Source organism: Bufo bufo, chromosome 6, assembly GCF_905171765.1.
Source record: "Bufo bufo chromosome 6, aBufBuf1.1, whole genome shotgun sequence".
Classification (NCBI taxonomy): Eukaryota; Metazoa; Chordata; class Amphibia; order Anura; family Bufonidae; genus Bufo; species Bufo bufo.
This window is the reverse complement of record NC_053394.1, coordinates 134,731,359-134,747,456: the sequence shown is the minus strand read 5'-3', so window position 1 is coordinate 134,747,456 and position 16,098 is coordinate 134,731,359. Positions and strand designations below refer to the sequence as shown.

The window sequence follows — 16,098 nt, the reverse complement described above, 5'->3', positions numbered from 1 at the left end:
TACCCCCTATATTACTGTACTGTCAGTGTACCCCCCATATTACTGTACTGTCAGTGTACCCCTTATATTACTGTAGTCAGTGTACCCCCATATTACTGCACTATTAATGTGATCCCCTCTTATCACTGTACGGCCATGTTCACAGGGGCATCAGGGTGGCATGATGTGGAGAATGGGGACAGCATATGCCAGCGTGGTGGCAGCAGCTCAGTCCATACCTGACATGGGAAGAGATGGAGGGGTGGGCACAAGGACTGGCAGTGGTTGGGGGTCTCAGGGAGGAGGGCACTGGGCAGAATACAATCTATGAGGACCATCCCCCAGATTACAAGGACGGTGGGGTTATATCTGGATGGGCACGGGACAGGAAGGAGTTAATATTGCCTGGGGCGGGGTTATAGACAGAAGACATTGTGATACATTGTTGCATTTCTCAGTGATTCCATGTAACGGTCACGTGACAGCTGCTCCCGGCACATAACGGCCCCCGGAAGAGCCTGCGCTGTCCGCGCTCGGTAGGACCGGCTCCGGTAAAGACGCCCCCTCCTCCGGTAGATGAATTTGTCGCCCTCCGGTAGCGGTGTAGTCAGCCCCGGGTGTGGCCCCGGAAGTCGGCTCCTCCCATCATGGCGGCGGAGTCGGACGGTACCCGGGTGGCTCCCCGGTGCCCCCGCTACTCTCTCCGGGACGGGCTGTGGGTGCTGGCCGCGCTGCTCGTCTTTTTCTCGGACGGAGCTTCGGACCTGTGGCTGGCGGTGGATTACCTGCAGCGGCACCGGCTCAGCTGCTTCTGGCCCACGGTGCTCCTGGTGCTGCTGCCATCCCTCCTCACCCAGAGCCTGAGCTTCAGCTGGGCGGTCACTGACCGAGGGTCCTCGCCCGGCGCCACCCGCCCCTGCTGCCGCCTGTGCGCCTGGCTCCTGCAGGGCTCCGTCCACCTGCTGCAGCTCGGACAGGTGTGGAGGTGAGAGGGTTAAACTGGTCACAGTCTCATTAGGTGTCACTGGGCATCACAGGTCACCTGGGGCATCACTGGTTACATTGGGCATCACAGGTGTCACTGGGCATCTCTGCTTACATTGGGTATCACAGGTCACCTGGGGCATCACTGGTTACATTGGGCATCACAGGTGTCACTGGGCATCTCTGCTTACATTGGGTATCACAGGTCACCTGGGGCATCACTGGTTACATTGGGCATCACAGGTGTCACTGGGCATCTCTGCTTACATTGGGTGTATCACAGGTCACCTGGGGCATCACTGGTTACATTGGGCATCACAGGTGTCACTGGGCATCTCTGCTTACATTGGGTATCACAGGTCACCTGGGGCATCTCTGCTTACATTGGGTATCACAGGTCACCTGGGGCATCACTGGTTACATTGGGCATCACAGGTGTCACTGGGCATCTCTGCTTACATTGGGTATCACAGGTCACCTGGGGCATCACTGGTTACATTGGGCATCACAGGTGTCACTGGGCATCTCTGCTTACATTGGGTATCACAGGTCACCTGGGGCATCACTGGTTACATTGGGTATCACAGGTGTCATTGGGCATCACTGGTTACATTGGGCATCACTGGTTACATTGGGCATCACAGGTTACATTAGGCATCACAAGTGTCACTGGGCATCACAGGTGTCACTGGGGATCACTGGTTACATTGGTTATCACTGGTCACACTGGACATAACTGGCTTACATTGGGTATCACAGGTCACCTATGGCATCCCTGGCTTACATTGGGTATCACAGGTCACGCTGGGCATCACTGATTTACATTGGGTATCACAGGTCATCAGAGGCATCACTGGTTACATTGGATATCATTGGTCACACTAGGCATCACTACATTTGGGTCACACTAGCAATCACTGTTCATAAATATCCCCGGGCATCTCTGGCATACTGGGTACAACAGATTTTACTGGTGTCACTAACTACAGCGGATCACACATGGCTTTACTAGTGGACATCACTGGCCGTACTGGGCACAACAGGTCACCGTCACACACAGTATCCCTCCCTGGTCTCAGATCAGTTATCACTAGGCATTATAAGTGTCACTAGGTTTACTGGATATTACTGGTGACACTGGGAATTACTGGCTGTATTGGACAACACTGGTCACGCTGGGAGTTACTGTACACACTAGACATCACTGGTCACAATGTTAATACCTGATCACTTTAGGTATCTCCAGTCACAATAGATATCAGTGTTACTGGTCACACTGGGCATTACTGGTTATACTGGCATCAGTCTTTACATTAGGTAGCACTGGGCTCAGCCTGTCATGCTGGGATTCACTGGTGTGAGGTATAATTGGAATATTAGACAATTATATTAGTTGCTATCACTGGTTACATTGGGTATTATTGTATATGCTGGGTATTAACATTGAGCATTACAGGTCATGCTGGGAATTGATACTGGTTATTACTGGTGATATTTAAAGGGGTTGTCTCACTTCAGCAAGTGCCATTTATCATCTACACAAAGCTAATAAGCTGGTGGCCAGGACTATGGGAATGCACATAGGCTGGTGCTTTTTTCCATAGTGTACAAGCACGACCACCACTGCTGGATTGTATGGTGGTCGTAACCATGGAAACGAGCAGTGTATAATGTGATGGAAAAATGAATCAAGCCAGCAATGGAGGCAATATGGACAATCACAATACATTAGTAAGTGCCTTGTAGTAACTTTCTCTACATGATAAATGCCACTTGCTGAAGTGAGACAGCCCTTTAAGTTTGTGATATTACATTATTCTTGGCATCCGGGGAAGATAATAGTAGTGATAACTGCCAGTTGCTATGGATGATGGAATATTCACTCTGCTCCTTTATTCTGCTACAATACACAACACATTCTGGTACATCGACATATGGTGTGGGAACGGCACAATGATGTACTCCTAGTATCTACATACCGTATACTGGTATTACTATATATATGATATGTAAATGTTCATCTGTTACATGTAATATACAGGCCACTGTGCACTATGGGAATCTATTACCGACCACTGTGCACTAGAAGTATCTATTACAGGTAATATACCGCTCACCTTGTATTATTAGGATCTACTACATGCTACATACTGGACATTGTGAACTATTAAGGGCCCATTCACACGGCCGCAAAAAAAAAAAGATGCGGACAGCACACCGTGTGCTGTCCGCATCCGTAGTTCTGTTCCGCAGCCCCACAAAAAAAGCTAGAACCTGTCCTATTCTTGTCCACAATTGTGGACGAGAATAGGTATTTTCTTTGGTAGCGGCGGCCATGTGCGGTCCGCAAATTGCGAAATGCACACAGGCCGGCGTCCGTGTTTTGTGGATCCGCAAAACACTACGGTCGTCTGAATGAGCCCTTAGACTGAGTTCACACTTCAGGTATTGTGAGCCAAAACCAGATGTGGGTCAAAAATACACAAGTGCAGATGTTTCCATTAGGGCTCACGCACACAAATGTATTTTCTTTCCGTGTCCGTATCATTTTTATTTTTTTTGCGGACCATATGCGGAACCATTAATTTCAAAGGGTTCTGCAAAAGAAAAAAAACAGAAGTTACTCCGTGTCCATTCCGTTTCCGTATGTCCATTCCGCAAAGAAATAGAACATGTTCTATTATTGTCCGCATAACGGACAAGGATAGGACTGTTCTATTAGGATTAGGGGCCAGCTGTTCTGTTCCGCAAAATACGGAATGCACACAGACATCATCAGTATTTTTTGCGGACCGCAAAATGCATACGGTTGTGTGCATGATCCCTTATACCTATCTCTGAGTAGACTTCCCTACTGGTTTTGACTCACAATAAGGGCTCGTGCGCACAACCGTATGTATTTTGTGGTCCGCAAAACGTGAATCCACAAAAATTCGGATGACGTTCATCTGCATTCTGTATCTTGCAGAACAGAACAACTGCCCCTAATAGAACAGTCCTATCCTTGTCCGTTATGCGGACAATAATAGGATATGTTCTATTTTTTTTGCGGAACGGACATGCGGACATACGGGAAACGGAATGCACACGGAGTAACTTTTTTTTTTTTTTGCGGTCCCATTGAAATTAATGGTTCCGCATATGGTCCGCAAAAAAATGGAACGGACACAAAAAGAAAATACGTTTGTGTGCATGAGCCCTAAGGGTCCATTCGCATGACTGTATCTGTTTTTGTGGATCTGCATTTTGCGGATTGTAATGTCCTTCCCTATGATAGAACATGTCCTATTCTTGTCCGGCATTTCTATCATTTTTGTCTACATCTTTTGCGGCCCTTTGAAATTAATGGGTCCACATCCAATACGCAAAATTGCGGAACTGATTCGGACAGAAAAATAAGATTGTGTGAATGGGCCCTAACCGATGGCAATAACTGACCAAATAATTGAAGTGTGAACTCTGCCTAAATATCTATTATGTGTAAAGTACCAGTCACTGTGTATTATAAGTATCTATTCCATGTAATATACTGGTCACTGTGTAGTATTAAAGGGTTGTCACTTCAGCAAAAGGCATTTATCATGTAGAGAAGGTTAATATAAAGCACTTACTAATGTATTGTGATTGTCCATATTGTCTCCTATGCTGGCTTCATTCATTTCTCCATCTGCATCCGTTGCTCCGTTCTGTGGTCCGCAAAAAAAATATAACCTGTCCTATTCTGGTCCGTGCTTTGCGGACAAGAATAGGCAGTTATATTAAAGGCTGTCCGTGCCGTTCCGCAAATTGTGGAACGCACATGGACGCCATACGTGTTTTGCAGATCTGCGATTTGCGGACCGCAAAACACACAACAGTCGTGTGCATTAGTGGCCTTTAGTGGTTATGAATTGCAGTATACTGGTCACTTGCATTCTGTTCACTTCAATGACGTAATATATCCTGGTCACTGTCTTCCTTCTCTTCTCAGATACCTGCGGGCACTGTATCTGGGCCTGCAGAGCCGTTGGCATTCGGAGCAACAGGGCCGCCATTTCTACTGGCGCATGATGTTTGAGAGTGCAGATATCAGCATGCTGCGCCTGCTAGAGACTTTTCTAAAGAGCGCCCCCCAGCTGGTTCTGCAGCTCTGCATCATGGTACAGCAAGGCAATGTGGAGACTCTACAGGGTGAGCACTCTTCTGTTAACTCCGGCATACAACCCCCATCGTTGTTACACCATTCTTCTCTAGTCACATCCAGAACTGCATTCACACCTGTTAGTTGGTGGTCAGTTGGATGCAGACAAGCAGAGACTGGCCTGTGCAGGCATCTCAACATCAATGCACTAGTCTATTCTGCTGGACATGCTTGGGCTACTTTCACACTTGCGGCAGAGTGATCCGGCAAGCAGTTCCGTCGCCGGAACTGCCTGCCGGCTCCGTCAAAACGTATGCCAACTGATGGCATTTGTAAGACGGATCAGGATCCTGATCCGTCTTACAAATGCATTGAAATGCCGGATCCGTCTTTCCGGCGTCATCCGGAAAAACGGATACGGCATTCAGGCAAGTCATTTTTTTATTGGCCGGAGATAATACCATAGCATGCTACGGTATTATCTCCATCCTTAACCGTCAAAAAGACTGAACTGAAGACGTCCTTCAGAATGCATGGGGATAAAACTGATCAGTTATTTTCCGGTATAGAGCCCCTAGGACGGAACTCAGCGCGGAAAAGAAAAACGCTAGTGTGAAAGTACCCTTAAACTTGTATTTCCTACTTGACATTCAATTTAGTTCTTTCTGGTGCAGGGGAAGCACAAGTAGATTAATGTGCAGATAGATACGGGTGGTGGCAGAGGTGGGCATGCACGGTGCGTGATGCTCTTACACAATTGACATTTATTGTCTAGGAATAAATAATTTACTGTAATCAGTTGGAGGTGTAGAGGTAGGAGGGGATGGAATGACTCGCTCTCCTGCTGACGACCTCCTTACCGTGACCTATTTGTTCTCCATGGTTTGGGTCTCTGTTGAGTTACTTGGGTAATTATGGAATTACTAAATATTACACAGACAATTGATCACTCTTTGGCCAAAATTATGTGAACTCCTGGTCACCAATTCCATATGTGCTTGTTTTTTTTTTTTTTTTTATGTCTTTCAACATTTTATTCCCTTTTTTTTATTTATTTTTTATTACATTTTTTTGTGTGCAACATATAGAGCAAAAAATTAGGAGCAGAATACAGGTAGAACCATAAGGGTAGTTGTATGAGTTGTAGTTATCGCCTCACCCGTGAGTATGGAAGAAAAAAACCCCGAAGGTATAGTTATTTGGCCCATTGTGGATATCTTATGTTTTTTTAACCATGGGTCCCAAAGTGCAGAAAAATCTTGATATTTGCCCTCATGTTTGTGTGATTTCATTTCTTGAGTAGCAAAGTAATAAACATCTTGGTCTTCCAGAGTCTAAGGCCTCTGGCTCTTTCACACGGGCGTTGCGGGAAAATGTGCGGGTGCGTTACGGGAACACCCGTGATTTTTCCGCGCGAGTGCAAAACATTGTAATGCGTTTTGCACTCGCGTGAGAAAAATCGCGCATGTTTGGTACCCAAACCCGAACTTCTTCACAGAAGTTCGGGTTTGGGATCAGTGCTCTGTAGATGGTATTATTTCCCCTTATAACCTAGTTATAAGGGAAAATAATAGCATTCTGAATACAGAATGCTTAGTAAAACATCGCTGGAGGGGTTAAAAAAAATAAAAATAATAATTTAACTCACCTTAGTCCACTTGATCGCAATGCCCGGCATCTCCTTCTGTCTCCTTTACTGAACAGGACCTGTGGTGAGCATTCATTACAGGTCAAGGACCTGTGGTGACGTCACTTCGGTCATCACATGATCCATCACCATGGTAAAAGATCATGTGATGGATCATGTGATGACCGGAGTGATGTCACCACAGGTCCTTGACCTATAATGAGTGCTCACCACAGGTCCTGTTCAGTAAAGGAGACAGAAGGGGATGCCGGGCATCGCGATCAAGTGGACTAAGGTGAGTTAAATAATAGATTTATTTATTTTTTAACCCCTCCAGCGCTATTTTACTATGCATTCTGTATTCAGAATGCTATTATTTTCCCTTATAACCATGTTATAAGGGAAAATAATAATGATCGGGTCTCCATCCCGATCGTCTCCTAGCAACCGTGCGAGAAAATCGCACCGCATCTGCACTTCTATGGGGCCTGCGTTGCGTGAAAAACGCAGAATATAGAGCATGCGTGAAAATCACCGCTCATGTGCACAGCCCCATAGAAATGAATGGGTCAGTATTCAGTGCGGGTGCAATGCGTTCAACTCGCGCATCGCATCCGCGCGGAATACTCGCCCGTGTGAAAGGGGCCTAAGGGTACTTTCACACTTGCGTTTTTCTTTTCCGGCATAGAGTTCCGTCACGGGCTCTATACCGGAAAAGAACTGATCAGGCAAATCCCCATGCATTCTGAATGTAGAGTAATCCGTTCAGTTTGCATCAGGATGTCTTCAGTTCAGTCGTTTTGACTGATCAGGCAAAAGAGAAAACCGCAGCATGCTACGGTTTTATCTCCGACGAAAAAAAACTGAAGACTTGCCTGAATGCCGGATCCGGCATTTTTTCCCATAGGAATGTATTAGTGCCAGATCCGGCATTCAGAATGCCGGATCCGTCCTTCCGGTCTGCGCATGCGCAGACTTAAAAAAAGGTGAAAAAAATAAATGCCGGATCCGTTTTTGCCGGATGACACCGGAAAGACGGATCCGGCATTTCAATGCATTTTTTTGACTGATCAGGCATTTTTAAGACTGATAAGGATCCTGATCAGTCTTACTAATGCCATCAGTTGGCATACGTTTTGCCTGATCCGGCAGGCAGTTCCGGCGACGGAACTGCTTGCCGGATCTCTCTGCCGCAAGTGTGAAAGTAGCCTAAGTAGGAAGCTGTTATTGGAGGTCCAGAATTGTGCAATTACACTGCGGGCTACAAAAGGGACAAAATATAGCGGAATTATGTTGGAAGTAGTGAGAAGTCTCCTGAAAGGCATAATCTAGGCTCCCATGGAATTATTACCTGGAAAATAGTTGATGCCCAGTATTTAACTTACCTGGGCCGCCTCCAAGTAAGTTGGAACCGTATGTTCTTGTTGAGCATGAGTTGAAACTAAAAAGGGGTCAGCAGCAGTCAAGTTCTTTCACACAAGACCAGTTGTTTATGGACAACTGTGGATTTCATTGTAGCTATGAAAACTATGGACCATGAGCCCAACCATAAAAAAGTATCCCCAATCATTGTTCTTCCTCTTCCAGACTCTGCAGTTGGCTCCACTCATTGGGACAGGGAGTGATCTTTTCTCCATTTCCTCCACCAGACTGTTAAAGGTGGAGGAAATGCCCTCCAAGTCTCTTGCCTCATCGATAGGTCCGGACTTGGAGGGCGGGCAAAGGCAGAGACTGGGGAGGAGTAAAGTGAGAAGAAAGCAGAGCAGCCTGGGCACCTACACACTGAACGCCCCCCCCCCCTGGGCACTTGCGAGTGCTCATTTGCATATGAATTAAACTTCGTTTTTTCCTGCTGGTGCAAGTCTAAAGAAAAGAACAAAGGTACCGTTACAATCCTGTATAGGTGTGCTACAGAGCCATGTAAGCACTGTATATGGCCATATGGAGGTGACAGATTTTCTGGCCGATGATCGCTAACGAGCATTCCTAGTAACGATAATAGAAAATAGTAGGCGGCACTCGCCACTGTAAAATCACTTTCCTTTTATTCTTTCCAATATTCCATTAGTACACGGGCAGGGGCAGACAAGCTTCCACACAAAGTTGCAAAGCGGCGACGGCCTGAAGAAGCGCATGAGCGCGAAACGGCTGTTGCTGCTTTGCAACTTTGTGTGGAATCTTGTCTGCCCCTGCCCGTGTACTAATGGAATATTGGAAAGAATAAAGGAAAGTGATTTTACAGTGGTGAGTGCCGCCTATTTTCAATTATCGTTGGACTCTGTATTTGTTGATTAGGCCTGTGCATCGAAGACACTGACGTGACCCGGTCGCTGCATAGACGCCGAGTGGATGAGGTGATCACATGTGTGGACGAAGGGTTTGTGCCGCTTCGCATTTGTCTTGCCTATCGAGCATTCGTAGTAACACTCATTAGCGATCATCTTGCAGTGTAATACTGCCGCCGATTGCATGATGAACGACTGCTGCCAGCAAACCACTGTAGAGCGTGGGGACGAGCGATGGCATAGCGATCGCTCCTCCCCATGTTGCCGAGGAGATCACTGCATGTAATAGCAGCAGTCTCTTCAGCTTCCTTTCCGACAATCGTCTCTGTGATCTGGGTGGCTAATACACTCTTTGGGTATTGAAGGGTGATTCATCCCTCCAGAGAACACGTTTCCACTGCTCCATGAGTGGTGGCTTTACAACTCGCAAGCTGATACCTGGCATGGAGATCTCAAGCTTGTGTTCAGCTATAGAAACCCCAATTCATGAAGCTCACTATGAACAGTTCAAACCCCTATAATAACCCCTCCTCCTGTAAGGGTACACAATGGTTAATGTCCAAGGGCTCTAGCACTTGGTGGACATGAACTGATGTCTTCATTATGGCCCATTCTGCTGCTAATGCTCGTCTATGGCATTTTCATGACTGTATGCTGGATTTGTGCTTCTGTTATTGGGTGTGACTTAAATGTGCGTCCCTACTGATTAGAGTAGCGGGTCAAATATTTTTGACAATGTGCTTTATAACTATTATGTGTCCTTTCCACTTTAAATGTTCTACATTTACCCTGGCACAGTAAACCTGCAGTGTTGTTAAGGCCATATGTTTTGTAGGAACCATCTGCATGTATCCTGTATGTTCTCTCCATGTTGTGTTCTTCCTACCACAGTCCAAAAACTGCTTGGATACTCAGCAGTAAAGAAGAATGGTGCATTTACTTTTCAGGACTCTGGGAAAAGTTTGGTGACAACGTATTGTTTGGAATCCAGCCTTCCCACAACCTAGGGGAAGGGGGGAACGCTTATATTTGTATTACAGTCAATGATGGGTTCCTCTGTATTATGCTGACTTCTTCTCTTCTGACTTCTCTCTATTGTTGTCTGTTCTGTTTCTCTGTGCTTAGGTCTTTCTGCCACCGCTTCTCTCCTGTCTCTTGCCTGGATGATTGCCTCTTACCAAAAGGTTCTAAGGGATTCCCGTGATGATAAGATGCCAATGTCCTACAAGGGGGCTGTTGTTCAGATACTGTGGCATCTCTTCACCATTGCTGCCCGAGCTTTGGCATTCTCGCTGTTTGCATCTGTCTTCCACTTGTACTTTGGTATTTTCATTGTTACTCACTGGTGTCTCATGACTTTTTGGATTATCCAAGGAGAGACTGACTTCTGCATGTCTCGCTGGGAGGAGATTATCTACAACATGGTGCTGGGAATCATCTATATCTTCTGCTGGTTCAATGTTCGTGAGGGTCGGACCCGCTGTAGAATGACCACCTATTACGTTATCGTGCTGTCTGAGAATGCAGTCCTCACAGCTCTGTGGTATTATTATCGGCCGGATTATAATGTTAGCGACTTCTACGCTGTCCTTATTGTTTGCTCCATCCTCTGCAGCTTTGCCCTTGGTGTCTTCTTCATGCTCCTATATTACAGTCTTCTGCATCCCAATGGTCCAATGTTTGGTCCCTCAAGCAGTAGTTGTGTCTTCACAGAAAGTCCTGAGACGTCTAGGGTTCCAGAATTAGCGGGTACAGAGAGCCTTCCTCGTACTCTGCCACGGACTACAGAGCAAGATAGGGAATTTGTGCCTGGTGACAGGGATAGTTGTGTTCCTGTCTTCCAAGTCCGGTCTAGTGTCCCCCTAACCCCTGTGACACGTGGTCCCCGGGCACAGGGACCTGTTATACGTATAGATCTTCCACGCAAGAAGTATCCAGCCTGGGATGCCCATTTTATAGACCGCCGCTTGCGAAAGACTATTTTGGCCCTGGAATATTCTTCCCCTGCCACACCACGTGTCCAGTACCGAACTGTAGGGACCTCACAGGAAGTTGCTGAGTATGAAACCACTGTATGATGCTCTTCTCAAGAAGTAGAGTGAGGGAGAGACTTGGGGATCGCCTAATGGTGAGAGGCTATACAACGTTGTGAGTGAGGGTCGAGTTGAATAGGGACACTGACATGAGTACAGTGGCAGGAGAGATGACTTTGAGAGGAGACAACTGGTGGCGTTCTCCTATAAGGTAGGCTACACTCGTGAGATGTTTCATGCAGCACTGAAGGTTTGGGGCACACAGTGAGCAGAAGACACTCTGTGGGTATGCATGTTGTAAGAGACTCTCAAGAGCAGAGACAGGTAACCAAAGGTTCCCAACTTGTGTCGGACCTGACTTTGCCATTCAGCAATGTCTTAACTACAATAGGTTGACTGGAAAGACATTCTGATTTTTTTCTGCCAACAGCAGATGACCTATCACAGGTTGCCTAAACACTTCCAGGGTCGGGAGTGTATACCTGACATATAGAGGGTGAAAGTAGCCGCCCCATCGGTACATCCTGTCTAGAACAAGAGAGAAAGCGTTGCTTGGATTGGGCAGGTGGGACCTCACATGGTTCAGGAGGACTTGATGCAATAGGGAAAAACCTTGATCCCATAAGAGAGACCATCCTGAGTGGGTGGAATTGGTGCTACTAAAAGATTAGGTGTTTGTGGAGAGCAGGTAACAATTACTATGAGTACATGACTGCCTGTATTGTATATATTGGTGATGGCGTGTATGGTGGTGTTGATATAATGGTGTATTAGCCTATGTATTTTAAGCAGGGTTTTCTAATTCTTCCATATGGAGAATCTAACCTATATATAGCTGCAATGCATAGGGCCCGGTGTAATCCATTGCTGTCAGCCTGTAGCATTTCAGCTGTTGTGAATCTACAACTTCCATTACGCTGCGGTCAGACATGGTCGAAGTTGTGGTTTTATGTCAGATGAATGTCAGTTTAATATTCCATAAACAGCAATGCAGATGGAGCACATACAATGGCAACACATACCCCCTGTAGTCCCTAATTTATTCATACCCTCACAGACCACACATGGTGTAGCGGTTTAGCATGCTGTAGTGTCATATAGTGGCACATAGCACAGCAAAATGAGATGGCAAGGCTAGTTCTACAACTTCTTTTCTTCAGGTGTAGCTATAGTGGGTACAGAGGTAGCATATGCATCCAGGCCCCTCTGCCGCGTAAAAAGACACCAGCATCATAATGGTAGGCGGGGGCCTTGTTACAGATTTTGCATTGGGGCCCAGAAACTTCACATTAGACCTCTGCCCAGAGCAATATATTTACTGATTAATAACCCTCGGACAATATAAACAGCTGACATTAAAGGTGTTTTCTCATTAACAATACTCCGACCCCTGGAAGTCCCCTAGTCTTGACAATGGGGGGTCCTGTGTTCACTCTATTGAATGGAGCAGTGATTTCATGTCCGCTACCACTCCTCTACTTTTATCAGCTTTATGGGACCGCTGCAGTGGCCTACGACAGATCAGACACTAATAAGTATTGTTATTGGGAAAATCTCGTAAAATGGAGTTGTGGCCCTCTGCATAACATGAAAGACCCCTTTACGCTGTCTCAACAGCTGGCAGATCATCGCTAACGAGCTCCTTTACTAACTCTCGTTAGTAACTAATCAGCTGATGTAAAAGTGCTGCCGATTACCCGACGAACATGCTCGTTCATCGGGTAATAAAATTGTTTATGCGGGCACTTAAATCATAGTTTGTGGGCGGCAGATCGTGCCGTCCAAAAAGCCTCTGCTGCCAGCAAACAGTGATTCTGCATGGGGACGAGCAATGGCATTAATGATTGCTCCTCCCCTCCTCTCCTCCCCATACTGTGGAGGGGATCACTGCATGAAAATGCAGCGGCAGGGTTGCCAACCGTCCAGAAATTCCTGGACAGTCCATTAAAACAGGCAACTTTTCCTGTGTCTGTGAAAAAAAAATAAAAAACTATTACCATGACTAGATTATTGGGTGGTAATTATCATTTTACAGCTCACAGTAAGTGCTGATAATGAGTTCTTAATGTTGTATGTTAAGTTATAGACACATACTACTTCTAATCTTTATCATTCGTTATGGTTTTACAGTTTGTCCGTTAAAAATGTTGGAGGTCTGTGATTTTGGGATAAGTTGTCCAGAAAATAGAAACATTCTGGTTGGCAACCCTGCACAGGGGTCTCCTCTACTGACGAGCAGGCGATCCCTACAATTCTCTGCTCAGTTAAGCGGTGTAAAGGGGCCTTAACACTTGTGCAGTTACTAAGACTGTATATTATGGCGCATTCACATAACCATATGTATTTTGCCGTATACAAAAAAGTATGCGGATCCGCAAAATCCATTGACTTCTGTGGTCCTCGTTTGCGGACAAGAATAGGGCATCTACTAGTTTTTAGTTTTGGGTCCAAAAAAATCCCACAAAAAAACAGATGCAACACAGAAGTGACATGGATGTCCTCTGTATTTTACAAGTGCGTGTCTTGCGGACTGCAAAATATATGCGTTGGTATGATTGCACCCTTACTACTTCATAATGTATGACCACCTGACTTATTGGCTATAAAAAAAAATCACACATGACATCCCAAATTCATCTAAAGACATGTTGCAAATACAATACATTACTTACCTCGTACTGATCCTGTATTACACTCCATACTTGAAAAAGGACAAAACGTTGCATGGTGTTTTGGACACAGGCACAATAAAAAACTGATTTGGCAGTAATGCTGACATCTATCCTTGCTTTATTCATGATATTCTGCTGGTGGAGTCATTGTGTACATGCATTACTTATCCTGTACTGATCCTGAGTTACATCCTGTATTATACTTCAGAGCTACATTCACTATTCTGCTAGTGGAGTCGCTGTGTACATACATTACGTTACTTATCCTGTACTGATCCCGACTTACATCTTATATTATATGTCAGAGCTGCACTCACAGTTTTGCTGGTGGAGTCCCTATGGGAGATTTATCAAGGCTCGGGTTCCAATATGTCAGTCTTGATCACCTTGCGCAGGAATAAAATGTGCCTAATTTATTTCAAGGCAAATTAGTTGCATCTCTGGCACTCCGCGTGCCATAAACTGAAATCTACTTCAGCCTGAGACTTGAGCCATAACTTACATCAGTGTACAGCTAAGCCTTGGCCCTCTTCTCGCCAGTTCAGAAAAGAGGCTAGAAGCATAAAAAGTCGCAAATTATGGTGCAAATATGGATTGCGCCATAATTTGCGACCTTTTTTTTTAAGCCACATCAGTGACATAAAAGCTTTCATAAATATCCCCCACTGTGTACGTGCATTACATTACTTATCCTGTATTTATCCTGAGTTACCTCTTATTTTATACTTCAGAGCTGCACTCAGGAGTATTATTGGAAACGGGTTCATCACATGGTCCATCATATGATCCATCACCATGGTGATGGATCATGTGATGAGCGTAGTGACGTCATCAAAGGTCCTATTCCTCACAGATGAAGACAGAAGAGATGCCGGCTGCGCGAACAAGTGAGTTACATTTATTTTTTTTTTTTTTACCCCTCCAGCCCTATTGTACTATACATTCTGTATTCAGAATGCTATTATTCTCCCTTATAACCATGTTATAAGGGGAAATAATAATGATCGGGTCCCCATCCCGATCGTCTCCTAGCAACCGTGCGTGAAAATCGCACCGCATCCGCACTTGCTTGCGGATGCTTGCGATTTTCACGCAGCCCCATTCACTTCTATGGGGCCTGCGTTGCGTGAAAAAACGCACAAAATAGAGCATGCTGCGATTTTCACGCAACGCACAAGTGATGTGTGAAAATCACTGCTCATGTGAACAGCCCCATAGAAATGAATGGGTCCAGATTCAGTGCGGGTGCAATGCGTTCAACTCATGCATTGCACCCGCGCGGAAAACTCGCCCGTGTGAAAGGGGCCTAAATGTTCCGCTACACATCGATCTTGGTCGTGCGACAGCTGTGTAGTGCAGCAGTGCTCCCATAGAAATGAATGGGGTCGCAGCATGACTAGCACATTTGCTGCGTCCATGACACTAGGATCCAGGTTAGATTTTTTGGTTGCTGTTGCATCAAACGTGTGAGTCGTGAATGCGACCCCATTCATTTCTATTGGAGCACTGCTGCACTGCAATACTTGGGCGTGACAATTTTTAGCCAAACCCAAAATGTAACTACTTGATAAATAACCTGAGACCTCATATCACACACCTGCAGAAGATAGTGGAATACGTGGAAAGATAAAGCACTAAGCGCTGGCTACATTCTTCTGCGAACGTGGAGAGCTGATCCTTCAGCATCCAAGTCTTGAGCAGGCCACATAAAAAGACGTGGTGGGCCAAATTCGGCCCACAGTCCTGGAGTTTGACACCTACTCTAGTCTATGCATGATCTAATGGACCACAATTTATCCGTAATTTTGAGGAACTTTGGTGCCCTTTTTTATAGTGGTATGCTCCACAGCTCATAGGGCCCTTGTGCAACTGCACAGCCTGCACCAGTGTTATGTCCATCCTTGACTGAGATGGATGTAGGGTCTGCTATGAAGACCCTGAACACCAGAACAAGCTGTGTGCAGACGAAGCAGGGTATGTCTGGAGCTTTCTGCTCTAAAGGCTTCAACTGTAACTCTGGATCAGTACAGAATAAGTAATGTATTTACACAGTGACTCCACCAGCAGAAGAGTGAATGCAGCTCTGAAGTATAATACAGGATGTAACTCATGACCAGTTATATAATTTATATATACAATAAGGGTCATTTATTAGACGTATTTCAGCAAGTTGCGCCGCAATCTGTGACTTCTCCCCGCTCATGCCAGGTCAAATAAGTGGATATGGCATGGGTGAGGAAGGGGACAGGCCTCTTATAGCTTCGGCGGAACCACCTCCAGCTTAGGGGATTATTAAGACGGGCATTTAAAATGCCGGTCTTAATAAATGTGCCCCAATGACTCCACCAACAGAATAGTGAGTGCAGCTCTGGATTATAATACAGGATATAATTCATGA

The 16,098-nt window shown here is 45.7% G+C and overlaps 1 protein-coding gene across 1 annotated transcript; it reads left to right on the top strand.

The window, feature by feature from the left end:
• The first annotated feature begins 465 nt into the window (after positions 1–465).
• Positions 466–12,859, top strand: XKR7 (XK related 7). The gene is made up of 3 exons (XM_040438844.1): positions 466–964; positions 4,934–5,133; positions 10,121–12,859. The coding sequence occupies exons 1-3, from the start codon at positions 627–629 to the stop codon at positions 11,071–11,073; spliced, it is 1,491 nt and encodes a 496-aa protein (XP_040294778.1). The 5' UTR covers positions 466–626; the 3' UTR covers positions 11,074–12,859.
• Positions 12,860–16,098: the final 3,239 nt, after the last annotated feature.

What these genes read in the sequence shown, in the direction of transcription:
- XKR7 (XM_040438844.1), top strand. Translation starts at nt 627, where the DNA reads ATGGCGGCGGAGTCGGACGGTACCCGGGTGGCTCCCCGGTGCCCCCGC. An exon ending in CAGCTCGGACAGGTGTGGAG is followed by an intron (nt 965 to 4,933) that starts GTGAGAGGGTTA and finishes TTCTCTTCTCAG; the next exon opens with ATACCTGCGGGCACTGTATC. An exon ending in CAATGTGGAGACTCTACAGG is followed by an intron (nt 5,134 to 10,120) that starts GTGAGCACTCTT and finishes CTCTGTGCTTAG; the next exon opens with GTCTTTCTGCCACCGCTTCT.